Below are 22,192 nucleotides of genomic sequence, written 5' to 3' on the forward strand. Positions count from 1 at the left end.
TTATATCTCTCTCTGTTTTCCCACTCCATCCAGCTCCTTCTCTAAGTTCTCACCAGTCACATCTGCGGCCGACTACTTGTGTACTGGACCCCATCCCCACCACACTACGTAAATCCTGCCTTCATGCCATAATCCCGACTGTTACAACAATAATAAACTCATCCCTTGACACTGGCTCTGTGCCGCTCACTTTTAAAATTTCTTCTGTAACCCCAATGTTAAAAAAGTCTGGTCTTGATGCTGACGATCTTAACAATTTCCGGCCTATTTCCCACTTACCTTTCCTGTCAAAAGTTCTTGAGCGTGTTGTAGCTTCCCAACTCACCAATTACCTAACCTCTAATAATTTGATGGACACTTTCAGTCTGTTTCAGGGCGCGGCACAGCTGTGAAACTGCTCTGCTACGGGTAACCAATGATTTGCTTATGGCAGCAGACTCGGGACAGGCCAGCATATTAATTCTGTTAGACCTCAGTGCAGCATTTGACACTCAGGTCAGACATGACATCCTACTGTCCAGAATGGAGAACATGCTGGGTATCTCTGGCACTGCCCTCCAGTGGTTCAAGTCCTATCTGACTGATAGCCCAGAGTTTGTTAGTCTTGGTGACAGCAGATCCAGCTCAGTGCCAGTCACACAAGGAGTCCCTCAAGGCTCTGTCCTTGGTCCTCTGCTTTTCTATATTTATATGCTTCCCCTTGGCCATATTATCCGTAGTTATGGATTGGGTTATCATTTTTATGCAGATGATACTCAGCTCTACTTCAATGTTAAAAGTGGAACTTCATCAGAGCTTTCTCGGCTCACAACCTGCCTTAGTGAAATTAAAACCTGGATGGAGCAGAACTCTTTAAAATTAAATTGCAATAAAACTGAACTCCTGCAAATTGGGACTAAAATGCAACTTAATAAAATGAGCTCCTTCCCAGTCCATCTTGGCAGTGATCTCATCAGACCTGCCTCTACTGTAAAAAAATCTTGGTGTCATTTTTGATTCCTCCCTCACTTATTCCGCCCACATAAATCACATTAAGAAACTTTCTTACTTTCACCTCCGTAACATATCCCGTGTTCGCTCCTTCCTCTCCTTCTCTAATGCTGAGAAACTTGTCCTGCTTTTATCACATCCCGCATCGATTATTGTAATTCCCTACTGGCAGGTGCCCCTTCTAATCTTATATCACAGCTCCAGCTTATTCAGAACTCAGCTGCAAGAGTTCTTACTCGAACCAGCAGCAGCGAGCACATCACACCATCCTGCTCCATCTTCACTGGCTCCCTGTGTCTTACAGAATCGAATATAAAATCCTACTAATAACTACAAAGCTTTAAATAACCTCGCACCAAACTATATAACTGACCTTCTCCATCACTATGTGCCTGTCCACCCACTAAGGTCCTCTGATTCTGGTAATCTTGTTGTGCTCCTCACTAATCTACACTCCATGGGTGACAGGGCCTTCAGCTGTATAGCGCCCAGACTCTGGAATGACCTACCAAAATTAATCAGGTCAGCTGACTCCATGAATTCTTTTAAAAAACAACTCAAAACTCATCTGTTCAGTTTGTCTTTTAGCTCTGTTTGACTTTATTACCTTTCTCTCAGTTTACCTCTCTGTCAAGTTGCTCATGTAACCTGTGTGTGTGTGTGTGTGTGCGAGACCATCAATTATGTTGTCTGTTTTTTTCTCAGAATTTACTGTCTTAATCTTCTTTATTCATTTATGTGGTTTGTACAATGCTATATACTGTATATTCTGCCGTTCTTTATTTATTCTGTAAGTGCCTTGAGCATGGGAAAGACGCTATATAAATAAAATGTATTATTATTATTATTTATTATTATTACTAACAAGAGATGCCAAGTGTGGGGACAAAAGAAATAAATCTCACACTGTAAGGCTCCTATATAAGCAATGAGTATAATATATGATATAATAAGGACCTAGCTAAGAGGCTAAGACTCTAATTCTACACTGTTGTATGGAGACTGTATGGAAATAAATTACTTTTCTTTAAACTTTAAGTGTTACATTTTTTAAAGTTCTCAGTATTGGAAAGAAAGCTACAGTAACTTTGTATAATAGTATAACAGTATTTGTTACAGTGCGGCCCGCTGACGCACGTATGGCAGTCGAAGCGGCCCACCAATGGTAGTGAGATTGACATGCCTGACCTACGGTATATAAAAAGTGCCGCTTGCAAAAAACCTCAAAGCAATGCCTACTGTCTGTGTGGTTGTGAGAGCGCGACTTCGCAGAGTTTGACTTCGAATATAAGCTGCTAAAAAATCTTTGAGGTACAATATTCCCCCATGGTAAAGCGATATCTTTTGAAAAGTATTTCCTTTGGGAGCAATAAAGGATCTTGCCATCGCGCAAAACCCTCTCTATATAAAATTCTCTTCTTATAATTTGCACACCGATATCAATTGGTTGCTCATTCATGAACGGTGAAGCCATGACTGAATGAATTCCACGCACGGACACTGATTAAGTGTGTGAGCTAATCCTTGTTTACGTAGAACAAACCTGCTCCGAGCAGGTCTGAGGATTTGGATGTGCTGCTATGACAACACTTCCAGCAAAAGTTTCGAAAAACCGACAGCTCCAGGATCAGGCCAAATCGTCAACAGTTACTCGGCTAAATGAGTAATCCACGTATGGAAAATACCCCACAGGCCTATCTTTCACATATGAGAGAAAGGTGGAGAAATTGAACAGACAGCAGCAAAACATGTAAAGACCACACACAGAATGGCCAGACCATAAATGGCACCTCAGTGTGAGGAAAGAACGCCAACCAGTGTGCCACCACTTGTACAGTTTCATTTATTTTAAAAGGTGGGTAGTGCTTAGGAATTTGGACATCAAACCCCGAAGTTGCAGGTTCAAATTCAGCTATTGACACCATATGACCTCGAGCAAGTCACGTGACCTGCCTGGGCTCCTGTTGAAAAACAAGAGGAATGTAACCAATTGTGTCTCAAATGTTGTGAGTCACCTTGGATTAAGGTGTCAGGGAAAAAACAATATTTAAAATGTTTGTGTTCTTTCAGATTTACAGAAGAATGTCACCTTCTCTCCACCTTCATTTGGTCAGCACTCTCTTCAATACAAAGAGAAAGGTAAGAAGAAATCAGCAAGAGGATCAGAGAACCTAACCGCAGACTTTTTGCAGTGCAGTTCTGCTACTGGAGTAACACAGACAGAAGACATCAAAACTGATCAACAGCAAGTGGAGAATGAAATCCAAATTCATACTGGAAAACAATGTGTGGAATGTGGCAAACAATTCACACAGAAAAGCGATCTTAATGAGCATATGAAGATTCACAATGGAGAAAAAACATATTGTTGTTATGAATGTGGTAAGCCGTTCTCTAGGAGAAGCAGTCTTCAGAGTCACAGAAGAATCCACACAAGAGAAAAAACTCATTGCTGTCCAGAATGTGGTAAGTCGTTCTCACTTCTATGCAATCTTCAGACGCACAGAAGAATCCACACAGGTGAAAAACCTCATTGCTGTTCAGATTGTGGTAAGTCGTTCTCACTTCTATGCAATCTTCAGACGCACAGAAGAATCCACACAGGAGAAAAACCTCATTGCTGTTCAGATTGTGGTAAGTCGTTCTCACTTCTATGCAATCTTCAGACGCACAGAAGAATCCACACAGGAGAAAAACCTCATTGCTGTTCAGATTGTGGTAAGTCGTTCTCACTTCTATACAATCTTCAGACGCACAGAAGAATCCACACAGGAGAAAAACCTCATTGCTGTTCAGAGTGTGGTATGTCGTTCTCAAGCAGAAGCCATCTTCAGAGGCACAGAAGAATCCACACAGGAGAAAAACCTCATTGTTGTTCAGAGTGTGGTATATCGTTCTCAAGGAGAAGCCATCTTCAGAGGCACAGAAGAATTCACACAGGAGAAAAACCTCATTGCTGTTCAGAATGTGGTAAGTCGTTCTCATGTATAAGTGATCTTCAGACGCACAGAAGGATCCACACAGGAGAAAAACCTCATTGCTGTCCAGAATGTGGTAAGTCGTTCTTAAGGAGAAGCAGTCTTCAGAGGCACAGAAGAATCCACACAGGAGAAAAACCTCATTGCTGTTCAGATTGTGGTAAGTTGTTCTCTAATAGGAGCCATCTTCAGAGGCACAGAAAATGCCACACAGGAGAAAAACCTCATTGCTGTTCAGATTGTGGTAAGTCGTTCTCCAGTAGAAGCCATCTTCAGAGGCACAGAAAATGCCACACGGGAGAAAAACCTTATTGTTGCCCAGAATGTGGCAAACAATATTCTGGCAAACTCAGTTTTCAAAGTCACATAGAACTTGATACTAGGTGTTTTCGAGTATACACACAAACTCACACTGAAGAGAAAATGCAGTATGTCTGTTCTTAATGTGACAAATGTTATGCAAAGAAGAAAAGTCTTCATAGACACACCAAAATCCATACTGGAGAAAAATATTTTTGCTGTGCTGAATTGGGGAAACGATTCTTAGACTTAAGCGTACTTCAGTCCCACATCTGAACTCACACTTGTGAGAAACCTTATTGTTTTCCTGAATGTGATAAGCATTTCTACAACAAAGCAATCTATAGAGTCACATCAGACTTCACACCTGAAAGAAACCTAACCATTGCTTGGAATGTGGCAAACAATTCTCACACCTTAATTCTCTGTATAATCACAGGAGAAGTTATATTTGAGAGAAGCCTTATAGTTGTACTGAATTTGGAATGTGATTCTCATATAATTGTTCTTTTCACAATCATAACATAATTCATTCTGGTAAGCAACATCAGTGTTCTAACTGTTGCAAGCTTTTCTCAAACAGAAGAACTCTTGAAGATCACATGAGAATTCACGCTGGAGAGAAACCTTATTGCTGTCCAGAGTGTGGCAAATGATTCTCAAGTCAAAGAGCACTTAGGTGCCACAGAAGGATCCACACTGGAGAGAAGCAGTACACCTGTTCTGAATGTGGTAAAGGGTACTCTTCCAGAAAAAGTTTTCAGAGACACACACAAAGTCATATTGGAATAAAGCCTGTCCCAGAAATGACAAATGATCTTTCCATTGGCTCCTCAACGAAAACAATTGAAGGAAAATCTTTTTAATGCAGTAAAGGACTCCAGTTGAAAGTAGCTAATAAGTACACAAGAATAGTGGAGAAAACAGTGAAAGTGTGAAACAGATCGTAGATGTAAGGTCACCTCAGAGCCACATGTGAATACACTCTGGAATACAACACATATTTCACAAACAGCAAGAATCTTCTTCAACATCTTTATAGGTACAAGAAAAAACCTCATTGTTGTCCTAAATGTGGTTAACGCTTTTCAGACAGCAGTGGCCTTCGTATTCATAAATGACTGGCTTACTTGTGCTAAGTCTGTTAGCTGTTCTGAATGTTGAAAGTGGTCCACCTCTAGTAGCCGTCATCAGCAACTTGTAAGATTTCATGAAGGACTCAGAAACTGTACTGCCTTGATGTCAGCCATACAGGGACTGAACACAACTGAAAAAGTTCAATGTAATAATGAAAAAATGGAGAAGTCAAATCAAATCCACAGTGCAGCGCCAACTACCAGGAGGTGCCACTGACAATGAGGGGAATATTTTTGTTTCGGAGCTTTGGAGATGGGGCATTATCTGAGTAGCAATGAACTTGTACCGTCTCTGGGATGTCATCTGATGGCTGACGCCTGGGCTGAGTGCAGACAGCCGTTCTTAACGCTGATAATGAAGAAGTCATTTAGTGACGTCAGCTGACAGCCAATGCTGTCCAATCAGATACTGGGGAGGGACAGTCGAGGACAGGAGACTAAAAAGAGAGCCGTCACATGACAGACCAATGTAGAGGGGCTTTATAAGACTTTTACACTAATTTACGTTATCATTTATAAATAATATGAGTCTTTACAAACCAAACACATTCATCAGCTGTGTGTCAAGGATGAGTCCAAAAGTGGGAATTAAAGAAGATCGGAATACAAATAAAATGTAACATCCAGGGTTCAAAGAGAAATGTTTAAGACCTGAAGAGAGCATCACAGCAGCATGCTAGAGTTAGCACAGGGACCACAGCTGTGAAGAATATCAGTTAATGTATAGAAGGAACATTATTTAATATAATAATGTTATGAAAAATGGGACACCATAATAAATGCACAACACAATGAAAATGAAATGAACTGATTTTATTGTCTGACATATAAGAGAAAAAGGGAAGACAAAGCAGAAACACACAGGGATCTCTGCTGACACAGCTGTTAATTTGATAAATTAACCTAAAAATATAACGGATGTCCCTTTGCTCCATGTCAGTATATCCTGGGTGGTGTGTGAAGGACGCTCTATACTCCGAATGTGTTGGTTCAGGTTTCAGTTTGAGTTCAGCATCTTCTTCATATCGATACCCAAGACAATGTTTCTTCACGTCGAGACTACAAGCTGGAGGCCACAGGAGCTCAATAAACTCCAACAGCAGGATAGACAATTAGAAAGCTCTGCTATGAGAGAGTGTCAGCTACACAAAGCTTCAGCTTCATTTACTTGACAGAAAACTCCAAGAAGCAGAAGTGGCCCCTTCTGTACCCCCACCACTGAAGGTCACATTTGACCCCCTCACTACTCGGCGTTGGTTCACTCTGCTGGGACTTTCTGTATTTTGTAAGTTTATGTTTCATTTTTTGGCCACACTCTTTTTATATTTCATTTCATTGATGTTCTCAAATGTGTGAGTATAGCTTGACTCTTACAAGGACTTCTCGAAAAAAGGTACATTGGCCAAAATGCAAGAAGGCAGAAAAATATAAAAAGTGGAAACCACAAAATGAAGAAGTGACAGCAATGAAATACGCTCAGTGGCAGAGGTGACGTGGACAAAATCAGAAAGGACAGCACAGAAAAGGCAGGTACCAACTGAAAACAAAAGAAGAAAGCGGATTGGTGGGAAGACCTGTCAGTCACTCCTGAGTGGACTGTTGAGGACAGCCGTGACATGCAGACTTCACAGTTCATGTGTTTTTGATTTCATATCTGTGACCATTCACTGAATAAGTCTGTTATTTATCAGTTAGCATGTTCTGAAACTGTAATGTCATCACAAAGATCAGCATTTTATTAATACATGAATTACATTCCAATAGGTGGTGCACTGCAGATGATAAGGCTGAGGTCCACGCTGATCACTTATATTTCATCCCAGCTTATTAAATGACACATTCCTTTGACATTTCTGTACTTTGTCTTTATTTCTTGAGTGACTGAAGTAAATATTAGGGTAACAGATGTTGCAATTTGCTCCTTTCTTGCCCAGGGTGTTAGTAACTCTGAGAGGTTGCACTTGAATAATAATAATAATTCTTTATATTTTTATTGTGCTTTTCTCACTACTCAAAGCTCTTCTACACAGTGAGTGGGGAGCAACTTCAACCACCACTAATGTGCAGCATCCACCTGATGATGTGACGGCAGCCATTTTTGCACCAGTATGCTCACCAGACATGAGCTATTAGATGGTGAAGTGGTGAGAGAAACAGCTAATGAGAGAGAGGGGACGATTAGGGGGACACAATGACAAGGCCTTGGAGGGCAATTTAGCCAAAACATCTTCATGGAGGATACACAGGGATCTTTAATAACCACAGAGAGTCAGGACTTCAGTTTTACACCTCATCCGAAGGACAGCACCATTTCTACAGCACAGTGTCCTTGTCACTGCGCTGGGGCATTGGGATCCACATTCAGACCACCAGGTAAGCCCCCTATTGGCCTCACCAACACCTCTTCCAGCAGACACCCAAGCTTTTCCTAGATGGTCTCCAATCCAAGTACTGGCCAGGCCTGAATATGCTTAGGTTGAGGTAGATGACCGGATCTGAAGTACATGTGGTGTGTCTGCTGGCTACAGAAGAGCAAGGGCAGCAGAAGTGAGACCCCCTAGTTGGGAACTGGCATAAAATCAAATGTTAAACGAGCCTTCATGTGTCTCAGAGACATCTGTACATTTGTTAGTGCTGGTGACAGCGAGTGCCAGTGTGGGACACTGAGAAGTGACAGGCTGGAGGGGTCACTCTTATGTACTTAAGTGGAATGAGTCTGAGCGGGACTGGCATCAGGGCATCACTTATACCCAATTGTGTGACTCGGATCTGTGTGTGTTAATCGTAGGGTGCAGGAGTAGACGAGCCTGTTCAACAGATGTGATTAAGTCTCACAAATCCTGAGATAAAACGACTTGAAAAACCAAGAAAATCTAAAAAACTGTGAAGGAGCCGAGAGCGGCGAGCGCCTGCTGTGTATTACGTGTGTGTCTGTCTGTCTGGTGTCCTGTCTGTCTGTCTGTCTGTCTGTCTGGTGTTCTGTCTCTTACCTATTTTTTAAAGTTTTCATATTTCTACAATCCTTGTGTTTATTAATGAATCCTATGATTCTGTTTCTTAGACTGAGTGGACTTCAGTTACCTTAAGAGAGTCTAACAGGTGGGGTCTTTACTGAATAATCTGATAAATTACTGGCATGGACAAAGACAAAAACTAAAATTCATTATTTGAGTGGATTAACATCAGTCAGTCGATTCTCCTCACCAACAACATTCACACAACTCTGATAAGCAGGAGATGAGAACTTATTATGGGATGGACACTTTGACTAATAAAGAGGACTAACATGGACTCTGATGTGGACTTCAGTATGTAATATGTGACGATGCCGGCCCCTCCAGACTCCCTCTTCCCACATAGGAGTCTGTTGAACCAACACCATTGATAGTTATGACGAGATGAGCGGACAAATCTCATTGAAGTCAGGGATGGTGGAAAGTACTCGAGTGCTTTTATTGAAAAACAGTCAAAAGTAAAATCTAAAGTGTCCACATGTGCAGTGTTCTCAAAAAAATACGCAAATAAATCCTCAAAACCAATGAAAGGTGGGTATAAAATCCATAAGAAATAAATCCGTTAAAACAGAGGTTACAAATGCAGGGTCTCTCGTCACGTGATCTCAGCCCACCTCCTTCTGTCTCCCCGGCTCACCCATCACTCGTGAGACTCTGCAGCACAAACTCCCTTCTGCCGACCTCCATCTTGGCCGACTCCACACAGGTTGGCACTCTGTTTGTGTGTACAGACCACTCAGAGCCGTTTTCCACAAGTGAACTCTGTCTGCTTTATTCTAACTGTGCATTACAGTCCACTGCCTACAGGACTCCCAGTCTGTTTATATAGTGTCTGCCACTAGGTGGCACCATAACCCCTTAACAGCCCCCTTCTTCTGACTTTGTATTCCAGCACATTCTCTGGTGTTAGTTATTTACACAGAAAAACTTTTGCTCTTTTTTTTTAACTTGAACATTTCAAGAAAGTGAACCAACATAACCACATCAAGTAAATATTCAGAGGTCGAGTGTTTTCGGCGGCTGAATCCGTCTGCCGCTGCGTGTGTAGTGCGAGATGTCAGATGTATTCTCAGTTTTCATCTTCTTCCCTGTCTGTGAGATGGCCGCGCTGTTGGTTTCAGGCTGATGCTCCGGCTGGTCCTCCACTTTGGCCTCGGTTGACACATCTTGGCGCGGTGCCTCACTGGGCTCTGTGTTAGCCTGAAACTTTTCTGTGAGCATAGACTTGGCAGGCCTGAGGTCCACTCGGTCACGCTGGTACAGAGCTCTGTCCACATCTACCAGATAGGAGCGTGGGGCTACCTGTTGGAGGCAAGTTCCCCGTCTCCATATGCCGGTTCTGTCTCCATGAAGAGGCTTCATTCTTATGCTTTGTCCCACGTTCAGCTCGGGAAGGTCTCTGGTCGTTTTATCAAATGACTGTTTTGCGACTTGCCTTTTAAAATGCAGCTTATCAGGGACATCCGTAACTACACATGGTTGGAGCAGTGCGTCAGTCACCATGAGGGGTGTTTTAACAGCCTGCGGGCCATCAGCCGCTGTGTGAAGCTGGTGTCCATGCCCATAGTCGGCGTGTTTCTCCAGAGCAAAATTGCTTTCCATGGGTCGTTACCCACATGGCTCACTCGTCTGCAAAGGCTTTTAACAATTTTCACCACTGATTCTGCTTTGCCGTTAGCTTTAGGGTACCTTGGGGACGAAGTGACGTGCTTGAAACCCCACTCCCGAGCGAACTTTGGGAACAAAGTGCAAGCAAATTGTGGACCCATGTCTGCAATGACTCGGTCAGGCTGGCAGTACCTGGCCATTTGAGTCTTGCATCTCTTAATGGTGGTGTCTGCTGATAGGTCAGGTAATAGTTCAATTTCCCAGAAATCTGAGTAGTGATCAGCCATCAGCAGAAAGTCCTTTCCTGCGTAGTTAAATATGTCCATATTTAATATTTACCAAGGACGTATGGGAGTGGATGTGACATCATGGTCTCTTTCTGCTGTTCATGTGTGTATTTGTTGCACATGGTGCTCTGTCCTACATGGTCTTTAATCTCCCTGTGCATATTTGACCAAATCAGTGTCTCGTGTGCCTGTCTAAGGCAGGCTTCGCCACCTATGTGGCTCCAATGTACGCGCCATAGCATCTCTGTACGTAGTTGCTTTGTAATAATTATACGTTGGCCTTTATAAAGTACCCCGTCCTGTAGACTGATTTCGTCACGGTGGGCCCAATACTCCCTAATGGCCACGGGTGTTTCCACCTTCGTGTTGGGCCATCCGTTCAGCACTACTGACTTGAGGATTTGGAGGTGTTCGTCACTCTCGGTGGACTCTTTGATATGTGACAGACGCTGGCGCGTGACATTCACATAGTCAGCCTGGTTTATGTCCTCCATGTTGTTCTGTTCATTGTACATGCTGGACATGTGGTGTGTGTGTGTTTCGTGAGAGCGTATCATAGCTCTGCTCAGCGTGTCGCTCACACACATAATCAGGCCCGGTTTAGAGGTTACTTCCAGAGCGTAGTTTTGGAGTGAGAGTAGCATACTTTGAAGTCATTTTGGGGCGCTGAGCAGAGGTTTGTTAAAGATTGTGACTAGCAGTTTGTGGTCAGTTTCAGCAGTGATCTCCTCACACCATACAGATAGCTATGAAAGTGATGGCAGGCAAACACAATGCTTACACATTCCTTCTCGATCTGAACGTAATTCTGCTCGGTTGCGGTCAGAGCTCTGGAAGTAAATGCTACAGGCTGCCCTTCCTGTAGTAGGCAGCAACCGAGGCCATTCTGACTGGAGTCACTCTGTACTGTTATGGGCTTGTTAACATCGTAATATCTTAGTGTTGGCACCGCAGCGATAAGGTGCTTGACTTCATCCAAGGTCTTCTGGTGCTTCAGCAGCCTGCAGTGCTACTGCGTGTCTTTATCCAGGTGCCTGCGCAAAGGCTCACACACCTCTGAGAGGCGGGCATGAACTTCGACAGGTATGTAACGAATCCGATGAACCTTTGTACAGCCTTTGAATCTGTGGGAGCAGGCATGTCTTTTATAGCTCTTACCTTCTCTGGTTCTGGCTTGAGACCCTCAGCTGAGAGTATGTGTCCATGAAAACGAACTTCGTTCAGTTTAAACTGCAGCTTGTTGATGCTCAGTCTCAGCTTCACTTTCCTGCAGCAGTCCATTAAGACAATTATACTGGCATTGTGGTCATGAGTGGCCTCCTCCAGAGAGTCTCCACAACCCACTAGAAGTATATCATCTGCAATCGGCTCGACACCACGCAGACCAGCTAATAATTCATGTTGTTATCTTTGGTACACCTCAGGAGCTACTGACACGCCAAAGGGTAGCATGAGGCAACGCATTCACTCCCATGGTGTCCAGAACTTTGTAAGGAGGCTGCTATGGTTCTCTAATTTAATTTGTAGGAAGGCGTCCCGGGCATCCACAAATGAAAAAAGACGGGCTTTGTGCAGCTTATAAAGGACATCTTTGAGTGTCACATTATATAGTGGGACCTTTTCAGAGCTTTGTTCAATGCCTTTGGATTTTCCCCACTTTTTTTACTATGACCATGTTGCTTATCCATTCCATGGGGTCAGTCACTGGAGCTGGATGGCCATCATGTGTGTGTTTGTCCATTTGGGCTTTGACAGCTGTCCTGAGAGCAACTGGAACATTGCGCGGTGAGCATTGTACTGGTGTGACAGTCCGATCCAGGTCAAAGTGTACTTCCCCAGGGAGAGGTTCGATGGAATTCCTGAATACGTCCCGGTATCTGGTGGTAAGTTCAGTTTGGTCAGCGTCTCTGTGATATGGCCTTCTAAATTATGAAGTTCTTTCGGTATTGTGATGTGCATCAGTCCAAAACGTTCACATGTTGAACCTGATAGGAGTGGATTTTGATTTGCTTCAACTATTTCAAATTCTAGCTTGTGACTGTGCGGAAAAGGCCCACTGACTTCATCACCTCCTCCGAATACAGTTTCAGTCTTGTCTGGGTAGGAATTAGCTTTACATTGTGTGCTAGCTTACGTTTATCCCGTAGACTCATGACATTGCATGTTACTCTCGAGTCCAACTGGCAACATTGTTAGGTGCCGTGGAGCTGTAGGATGGCAAACCACTTTTTCCCTCGGGAGCTGGGTGACCCCGTCGTACTGGCGGTGTATATGTGTCCGTCAGTGTCGTCGTCCTCCTCCTGTTCAAGCTTGGCTTGGGTGACTACCATATGCAGCTGCCGCTGGTCTCGTTTCACTTTAAGGTACAGCATCGTGAAGTGGCTGAGAGTCCCACAGAGTCGGCACACCTTGACAAAAGCTGGGCACGTGGCTCTCCCCGTTGTGTGTGCTGTACAATACTTGCACTTGTCAGCGCTCCCAGGGTTGTCGTGACTTGGTGGACTTGAGTGTACCTTGTGATGGCTTTCAGATGTCTGCAGCGTTAATTATGTCATTTGCTTTATAGCCTGCGTTAGCACCTTCATTCACAAATCTGTTTGCTCCACAGCTTGGCAGATGTCGATAACGGATGACAAAGTAAGTTCTGTTCTCTTAGCAAACGGCGTCGTGTGCTTTCATCAGTAATACCTAACACCAGTCTGTCTCTAATCAGTTTGTCTTTCAACTGTCCATAATCACATGTTACAGCTTTCTGCCGTAGTTTAGTTACAAATACGTCTACTGTCTCACATTCCTTTTGCTTAATGGATCCGAAGACAAAGCGCTCAAATGTGACTTTCTTTGTTGGCTTGAAATGCCTCTCGAGGGCAGTCAAAATGGCGGCGGAGTCCTTTTGCTGTTCCTCCATCAAGTGCAGATTGTGTCAGTAGACATGTCGGCACTCACTACCCATTACTCCTCTGAGGGTGGCTGCTTGTACATCTGCGGGTTTCTCATGCAGTCCGGTGGCTAACATAAAGTCCTGAAATTCCACTTTAAAGATCTCCCAGTTCGTAGCCAAGTCGCCGGACATCTTCATCTCGACTGGAGGTGATATGGTGTTTGTGTACATGGTTGTTTGGTTCTAAAGTACTTTCCAAAAGGCTTTTCAGCTGGATATGTGGTTGATTTGTCGTAAAATCGACGCGGTTGCGATTCACACTTCTGACACCATGTTTGTGTGTACAGACCACGCGGAGCCGTTTTCCACAAGCGAACTCCGTCTGCTTTATTCTAACTGTGCGTTACAGTCAACTGCCAACAGGCCTCACGATCTGTTTATATAGTGTGTGCCACTAGGTGGCAGCATAACCCCTTAACAATGAGTGCCGAGGTGACAGTTCTATAAAGTTTAAGGCCGTTCAGTAAACAGTCAGTAGTGTTCGCCTGCATTACAAAGACGTTGTCTGGCGTGTTTTCTTTCCTCGCACGGCACTACAGATGCGTTGTATGAAGTGTTCCCCGAGCCAGTTGTTATTCGTTACGAGCTTCGAGTTCCTCTGCACTGAGAGGAGGCGCAGGTCGCGATCAGCACACAGAACACATTCACTTCATGATATTCCTGCTCTCTGAACATTTAGAATGCTAAGATGAATACTTGATATCATGTATATGATGAAATGAATTAAAGTGTGTATTAACACATGTTGGACGACTGAATTCTATTACTCTGAGGAGAGCAATCTGTGTGTGTTGGTCAAGTATGAAGGGTTATGAAGATCCTCGAGCTGAGAGGAGTACTTTGGGCCAACTTAAGGGTCTCCCACGTTTCACACAATCTTGACAAGCAGTGTATGGATGTTATGGGGGATTATCTGATTTATTGTTACAAATCTAAGGGCATTTCTTTATGACGATAGTAAGAGATCAATATATGTTACTATGAATAAGAGAAGAGGTGAAGAGAGAAAAATCTAGAACAAAAGTAACAGAAACTGGTTAGACTTTTTATTTTAATTTCATTTTAACCAAAAGATTTGTAGAATTGTAACTGTGGTAGCAACAGCAAAGACTTTGTTTAGTGACTGAAACCTCATATAGTAATGAAATCCTGGTATAGTTTGATTTATTTATTTATTTGTTTGTTTGTTTGTTTGTTTCAGTTACATTTGTTGTAATTCAGTCTTTGAAAAATTACTTGACACTTTAATATAATAATAATAATAATAATAATAATAATAATAATATTTAATATAATAATATTAGACTGTGTGCACAGGTGCAAACCTATAAATACCTGGGAGTGCAGCTGGATGATAAATTAGACTGGACTGCCAATACTGATGATCTGTGCAAGAAAGGACTTGTACTTCCTTAGAAGACTGGCATCCTTCAACATCTGCAATAAGATGGTACAGATGTTCTATCAGACAGTTGTGGCGAGCGCCCTCTTCTACGCGGTGGTGTGCTGGGGAGGCAGCATAAAGAATTAGCGGGTCTGACTCTAAAGTCGCTGCAGCCTTTGATCCTTCGGTGTTGTCTGTCCGGGTGTCCGCTCGGCTTGTTTTTAATTGTCATTAATAAAATACAACGAAGTGGGGAAACGGCACAGAGAAACGGCAAAATAAAATGAAATCAACAAAAGAGAGTTTAGCCTTTAAATCTATTGCAAAATGAGAAATGTTTCTAAATGTCTTATATATGTAAAAATCATGCCGCTGTATTTTTCTGAATGTAAAATAAAAGAAAATAAAATTCCAGCTAATTAATTGAGCTCAGTGTTATCAGGTGTTATCACTGATTATGAATCTGATTGGAAGAAAAACCTGCAGCCACGGGGGGTCCCCATGCAGGACCGAGTTTGGGAAACACTGTTCGGAAGGATCGCCTGTCCTGTCCAGTAAAAATAACTAAAATGTTACTCGTTACTCGTTTGAATGTGCACGTCACACCTTTAAATTTTTGTCACATGCCTTTTGAGGCCACCGTATTAATTGAATTAAATTAACGCGTTAAAAATTAATCACAGACATTTTGGGCAAAGTGAAGTCTCACGAACCATAAAAACATTTAAATCCTTTGTGTCGGAAATCGTATCGAAGCTTCGAAGCATTAGACATTCAGCTCTCTAGTGACACCTCCTGGCCATTTTCATTAACGTTACAGAAACTCAAGATCCACTTCAATGGCGTCTGTTAAAACTCTTATTGCTTTTACTTTTTCGCAGCTACGGACTGGCAACAAAGAGAAGGGTTCGTCAGCGGCTTCCAGTGTCTTATATTGGAGCCCCGGCTCTTTCAGTGAATATTCACTTTTCCACTGTATCATTATTATCGCTCCTGTTATTAGTATTATTATTGTTATTAACCCTCATCTTTTCTTGAGATCACATTTAATATCCCGACGTTTGGCGTTTCACGACCCTAATGTTGTTTTCAAAAATTAAAAGTAAATAAATAAAAACGAGCCTTGTTATTTGTCTTTAAATGTTTTCTTTGTTCTGATTTAATTAAAACGGAGTAGAAGGAATAGAAAGGTTTATCCCTGTTCTTTGCCATAATATAGGTAAGCACATTTGAGAAAGAAAAGGTGAAATCCTTAAATCAACAGATGTTATTATACTATCAAGTATTGAGATATTTCATTTATTAATACTTTATAATATTTTGTGCAGTTCTCTACGAAGTAAAGACGCCGTCACAGTTGTTTGTGGCTCAGCTGACTAAGGTGGTTGCTTTTCAAATTCTGCGCGTAGTGCAAACCCGAGTTCGATCGAATTAAAGACTCATTAAAATTAATAGTAAAAAAAGATCAGGAGTGAAATCTTGATAACCAATTTGAACTAAATAATTTAGAGAGATACTGTGGAAGGATCAAGAGATCTGTTCGGGAATCATCTCCACTCACACTGTAAAAAATAACGCGTTAAAAGTACTTAAAAAAATAAGGCAACAAATTACAAGCAATATTTTTGAGTAGAGGGGCGGCACGGTGGCGCAGTGGGTAGCGCTGCTGCCTCGCAGTTGGGAGATCTGGGGACCCGGGTTCGCTTCCCGGGTCCTCCCTGCGTGGAGTTTGCATGTTCTCCCCATGTCCCACAGTCCAAAGACATGCCGGTTAGGTGGATTGGTGATTCTACATTGGCCCTAGTGTGTGCTTGGTGTGTTTGTGTGTGTCCTGCGGTGGGTTGGCACCCTGCCCGGGATTGTTTCCTGCCTCGTGCCCTGTGTTGGCTGGGATTGGCTCCAGCAGACCCCCGGGACCCTGTGTTTGGATTCAGCGGGTTGGAAAATGGATGGATGGATGGATTTTTGAGTAGATTTAATATACTGCACTATTGAGTAAAGTTCATTTATTAATTTACTCAAATTTACCTAAAATAAATGAGTTTGATTAAATATAAGTAGTGGCAAAAATGGTTTATTTTACTCTGATTTTCATTTGAATTACAGTACTCAAAAAAAATGAGTAATAATGCAACGCTGGACAGTAACGACTGTATAACAAATACATGCTAAAATTCCATATATCTTTATTTATTTGAACATACACAAATAGTCACAACAACGGAGTTATATTTTCAAAGGAGAATTAAATCAAATGTCTGAGGATAATTCTTACTGAATTATTGACATTCAAATGTCAATGTTAATTTTCTTTTCTTTTTTTAAACTTTCTTCAAAAAGTATATCTCAATCAAATAATGTCCCAGGAATGAATGCTAAACGGGAAGGAAACGTAGAGAGTGAAGTGAGTGAAATCCTGCGGCAGATGGCGCTCTTCACACGTCCTGCTTTTACGCCAACATATCCCGTTAAATGAATGGCCGCCTTTTCCACTACTTCTCAGTAGGCGATAGCGAAAATCCTGAAATAAAATAGGACGTAGGAAATCAAACATCGCTAAATAAATCACAGTATTAAAAATTAACCAGAAAATATATTACCTATGTAGAACACTAATTAAATAAGAGGTCAAATAATACCGTGACAGTTAGGAAAACATCTTTTTATGTTGTTTACAGGTCGTACTTTAGGACAAACGCCATAGCGTTCTCAAACTTATCTCAAAGTGTCATTTTCTTTTTCTGTGTAGTTTTTAAAAAGTTTTAAACGATAAAAACAAATATGAACATACGTAACTATCCGAGAAATGTGCTTGCTTTTCAAGCAAACCAACGAGGTAGGTTGTTAAAAAGACGCTACCATGACGCCATGTTTCCCACATGAAGGGAAAGGTTTCGTGAAAATAGCAAATGCTTACGTCTGTAACTATACGAAATGAAATACTAGTTATTATTCATTACGGAATTAATATGCTTTATACTTACACATTCGTAGTAAAATAGCTCTTATTATGGATAAGCGTTACAGCTGAATGCGTTGTTGTAAAGACCAAGAAATCGATGTGAGAGGAAGTGCAGTATCATTAAATTTAACTTAACTTAAATGTGTTCAATTCACAGTATAGTTTTTTTACTTAGAATAAGTTATAAAAAATGTTTACGTTTTAAGAAAAATAATAAGTTAACATTATTCTTAATTTTTTTTTATTGAATTAGAATTAAATAATCAATAAAAAGGGTAAAACCCATTTTTATTAATTAAAGTAATGATTATTTTGTGTATAGTTAGCTATTTTTTATTATTATTTTTCACACATTCAAGATTTATTTTTTACAGTGCAGAATCGCCATCGTGATGACTAATATTGCGGACGGCAGCTCACGTATTCACATTAATTCATCTTCTATTTATCGCCATTTGACGTCCATGAACCACTTCATTGACTAAGGTGATCACAAACCCACTGTGGTAGATCAGGTTGAATTCGCTCTGCTGCACTAAACATTCAAAGGTGTCAATCCGGAGCTCATCAGAGAGGCTGAGAGACACGGCGCAGATCAGTCACCGGCACACCGGCACACAGACACACACGGGACACTCCGAGGTGAGCAGTTCATGATCAAGTGGTCCACGGGCTGCACAACGAATTACAATTGTCATTCAAACTGAAACAGCAGCCACTGTAGACGACTTTATGGTGAAAAGAGAATCCAGCGAGTTTAACGGAGGTCGGGATTAAAGATCAGCAAACAGCAGCGAGATAAACACATCTGGACCTGCTGTGGAAAAAAGCCTCGGACTTTACGAGCAACATCCCTCCTCGTGAACACATCTTCAAGGTCCGGAGAGGCGATCAGTAACAAGTCGTCTTAGTCACAGCACAGTATAATAATAAAACATCTCCTTAAACACATATGATAGTGTCCTGTGTTAGAAAGACAGCAATAATTAAGAGGCTTCTCACATTTCAAGGTGCACTTACCAGCATACACGAGCGCACATATTATGGGATGTTCAAAAAAAGCGACAGAGATGCACGTGTACTGCAGCAGTCATTTCCGCTTGGAGACACATTTGTTTGTGATAACTAAGAGTCAGTGGTGTCCTGAATTAATAAGAAGTGTGTGTTAATGACCAGAGGCGGCTTTATTTGAGTTTTAGTTGTGTGTTTTTTATACGTTAAGATGCAAAGCTGTTTAAAGTGTACAGTTTAGCGTTTATATATTGAGAATGTGCCTTAGTGTTATTTACATGCAGCAATATTATTTAATAATAGTTTATGGTATTACATCAATGTACTTTACTATAAGTTTAATACTATTTACTGATACTTTATTGATTTGGATTTCATACAGCCGATAAGATAGAGCCTAATTTGAGTAATACTGCCATCTAGTGGACTTTGTGTAATTTACCATGTAGTACTAGAGTGTTGTACCGTGTTAGCCATTATGAATGTAGAGAAAAGTCAAGCAAAATGACACCTTTTATTGGCTAACTAAAAAGATTACAATATGCAAGCTTTCGAGGCAACTCAGGCCCTACATCTTGCCTGAAGAAGGGGCCCGAGTTGCCTCGAAAGCTTGCATATTGTAATCTTTTTAGTTAGCCAATAAAAGGTGTCATTTTGCTTGACTTTTCTCTGTAATTTACCAATAAGTTTTATGTATTCTTTTTATTGTAGATCACACACACACATTTATACCTATTTAAATACAGGCGTATATCTTCAAATAAATAAGTCAGTTCCATTCTGGGCTGCTGTGTGGAATTCTCTGCATCATTTACGAGTGTCCTGACCGACACTCCGGAGTGAACACCACAAGTCCTGAGCACACTACACACACAGTGGTCCTTGGCTACAGTCTGTGTCATTCCTGAGCAATCTTCTAGTTACAGAGGCGCAGTCCCAGTCACTAACACATTTACTGTGTAGCCCCCAACACTCAAAATAACAACACATTCAAACTGATTAATTTAATACTGTATTTAAAAGGTAACCACCTAAACCCTCAATCATCACCTATAATAACAGTTGAAATCGTCACTCAAATGATTTGTTCTGTTATAAGCATGAAACAAGATGCCCAATCACGTTTGATATCTTTAGTGTGTGCTCCTTGGCAGCTTATGGCGATCCAACCCCACTTTGTAGCTCGCCTTGCTCGCTGTCGGTCCTCGGTGGGATTTACTGTTGAATTAAAAAAAAACAGAAAAACAGAATCTTTGGGGTCACAATTCACACTCGATGGACGAGGGACCCGAACACTCGCACACTGATAAAATTGATTTTTTTGGGGTGGTAAAAATAATATATATAAAATGAGTAAAACTTACTTTGAGTAATTTACTTTTAATGTGAAATATGCAACTTTGGGTAAAATTCACACTGTTGCTAATATTTTAACAGTACAGAATGCAGTTCATAGGATCATATTAAATTTTATTTAAAATAGTTCATGCAATGTAGTAGAATAATTTAACTAAAAACTTAATTAAAAAATCTAGTTACAGTTACTGAAATACGTAACGCTCGCTTGCTCATGCACCTTAGTTGCGGTAGAACTTGGAGGATGCAGGAGGACGTATTCATGAAACTTCTAGAACACAGTGGATTTTTCTAAACGAAGTGGCATTCAGCAATTGGAATTAAAGGTAAGATGTATTTGCTTACATAAAGAATATAGGTTTCAGTTCATTCACAATTGCCGATGTATAACCGTGTAATTGTCGACTGTATTCATCAGAAGTCAGTTTCTCCCACCGTTATGAGTTCATTTTGGTTAAAGTTAACAACATGGAGTGTATCCGTTGATTTAAGTGTGGAGTCGAAGCTTTGACTTTATTGTAAACAAACTCCGAGTCCTCAAATCAAAGTATTTATAAGCACAACATTATTAATGCGTGACGGGGCCTGTTGTAATGTTAGATATTTATTGTCAAATGAAAATGGAAATGTCGCCGGACTTTCTTTAAGCATTTGTGGCGTTTAAACAGATACTAATCCTGACTTGTACGCTAGTCATGCGTTGTGTAAAATGGTGATGTGTGTGGATATAAAAAATACCAGTGTGTCACAAAATGTATAAAGTTGCGTAACATTATTTTGCAAAATTCGGTACATTGCTTGCATAGAAAAGCAAACGCTGCATTTTTATATAAACACATTGACGATTTGGAGTTGTGTGTTAATGTGTCCAATGGCAGGGTGACAATGATTCGTAGCTAAGCACACTCATGAAATCACGGTAGATGATATTGATTTACTCTGATTATTGATAATTAGGGCAATCGATTTGGAACATGTCAACACTGGAAGGCAAAATGGAAAAAGGTGAATCACGGAATATTAAAGCGACTGTTGGCTTGGGTTGACAAAATAAAATTAAGTGACTTTTTAGAACAGCACGTTGCTCACAGCCATGGCCAGAAGTTTTGAGAAAGACACAAGTATTGGTTTTCACAAAGTTTGCTGCTTCTCATGATGTGGAAATGATTCTTCAAGAAGCACATAAAGCTTATCAGGTTGATGGTACACTGTTCCAAAATGCATGTGTTAAATCCGATGTTAAGCAAGCTCTTGTAGAAGCAATATTCTGCTACACAGCTAATCCCACAAGTCTTCAAATAAGGCAGGCTGTAGAAGTTCTTATCAACAAACACCCAGGTTTGAAGGAGCCTGGGTCCATTTCAGGAATGTATGGCTGGCAGCAAAGCCTCAAATATAAGATGCACAATTACCTTGAAACATTAAAAAGTATCCTGCCCTGAGATTGAAGTGAACTCCTTAAAAAGGAAACATCCAAGTGAACAGACAACTGCAAAGAATATCAAGAAACCAAAAACGTCAGAGTTCAACTATCTCCCTGCACATCCAGTAAGGGAACATCAAGAAAGTCTAGAAAAGGAGAGACTTGACTTGCTTTGTGAAGCCGAGAAGAAAAACAACGAAAAGGTCATTGCAGAAAAAACGGCCGAGACCTTCTCAAGTCGTCCAGCTGAAGTGGTTGGTTCCAGCTCTGCTGTCCGTGATTTTAAGGAGAGATGGCCAGCTTTATTCACAGAGGACCAGGTAAATAATGGTCAATCCAGTCATTTTCATCTTTCTTTAATTAATCAATCAATTAATTATTTTCTGTGACTTTGCACAGGTTACATATAAAATAAAAAGTCCTGCACTGATTGTTTTGAAATTTTGAAGGAGTGGTACAGCAAGGGCCAGGGTCACATTTGTCAAATGAATATTAGGGTCCAGGTGTGAGTATGGATTGGCCACATATTGTACCTGCATAGAAACACACACCCTGACCACAGAGATGGACAAGACTGCATCTGATCTAACGTTTATCTGAATCTGTCCTGGATATGATGACACACACTGGCAGACCTACTGTATGTTCTTTGTAACACACACACACACACATGTACTATGAATACTGAGATCAAACATGCATCTGAACCCCCATACACATATTCACATCTGAATTCTCAGCACTTTATCTCAAAGTGAAGAATGGGTAGAATATTCAGGGCTCTTGGTGGATATTTGGTGTC

The 22,192-nt window shown here is 41.2% G+C and overlaps 1 protein-coding gene across 2 annotated transcripts in view; it reads left to right on the forward strand.

Moving 5' to 3' along the window:
• The window catches only part of LOC114652508 (gastrula zinc finger protein XlCGF26.1-like), a 62,737-nt gene that overhangs the window by 25,222 nt on the left and 15,323 nt on the right, over positions 1-22,192 (forward strand). The window contains exon 3 of one of the 2 annotated variants that reach the window (XM_051927871.1): positions 3,061-4,848. The exons of the other annotated variant lie outside the window; for it this stretch is intronic. Within the exon in view, the coding sequence (XP_051783831.1) occupies positions 3,061-4,412 (1,352 nt within the window). The 3' untranslated portion in view covers positions 4,413-4,848. Of the gene's footprint in view, positions 1-3,060; positions 4,849-22,192 lie in introns of those variants that run through there. 2 annotated transcript variants of the gene reach the window in all.

The sequence above is a fragment of the Erpetoichthys calabaricus genome, chromosome 5, assembly GCF_900747795.2.
Source record: "Erpetoichthys calabaricus chromosome 5, fErpCal1.3, whole genome shotgun sequence".
In the NCBI taxonomy this organism is placed as follows: domain Eukaryota; kingdom Metazoa; phylum Chordata; class Cladistia; order Polypteriformes; family Polypteridae; genus Erpetoichthys; species Erpetoichthys calabaricus.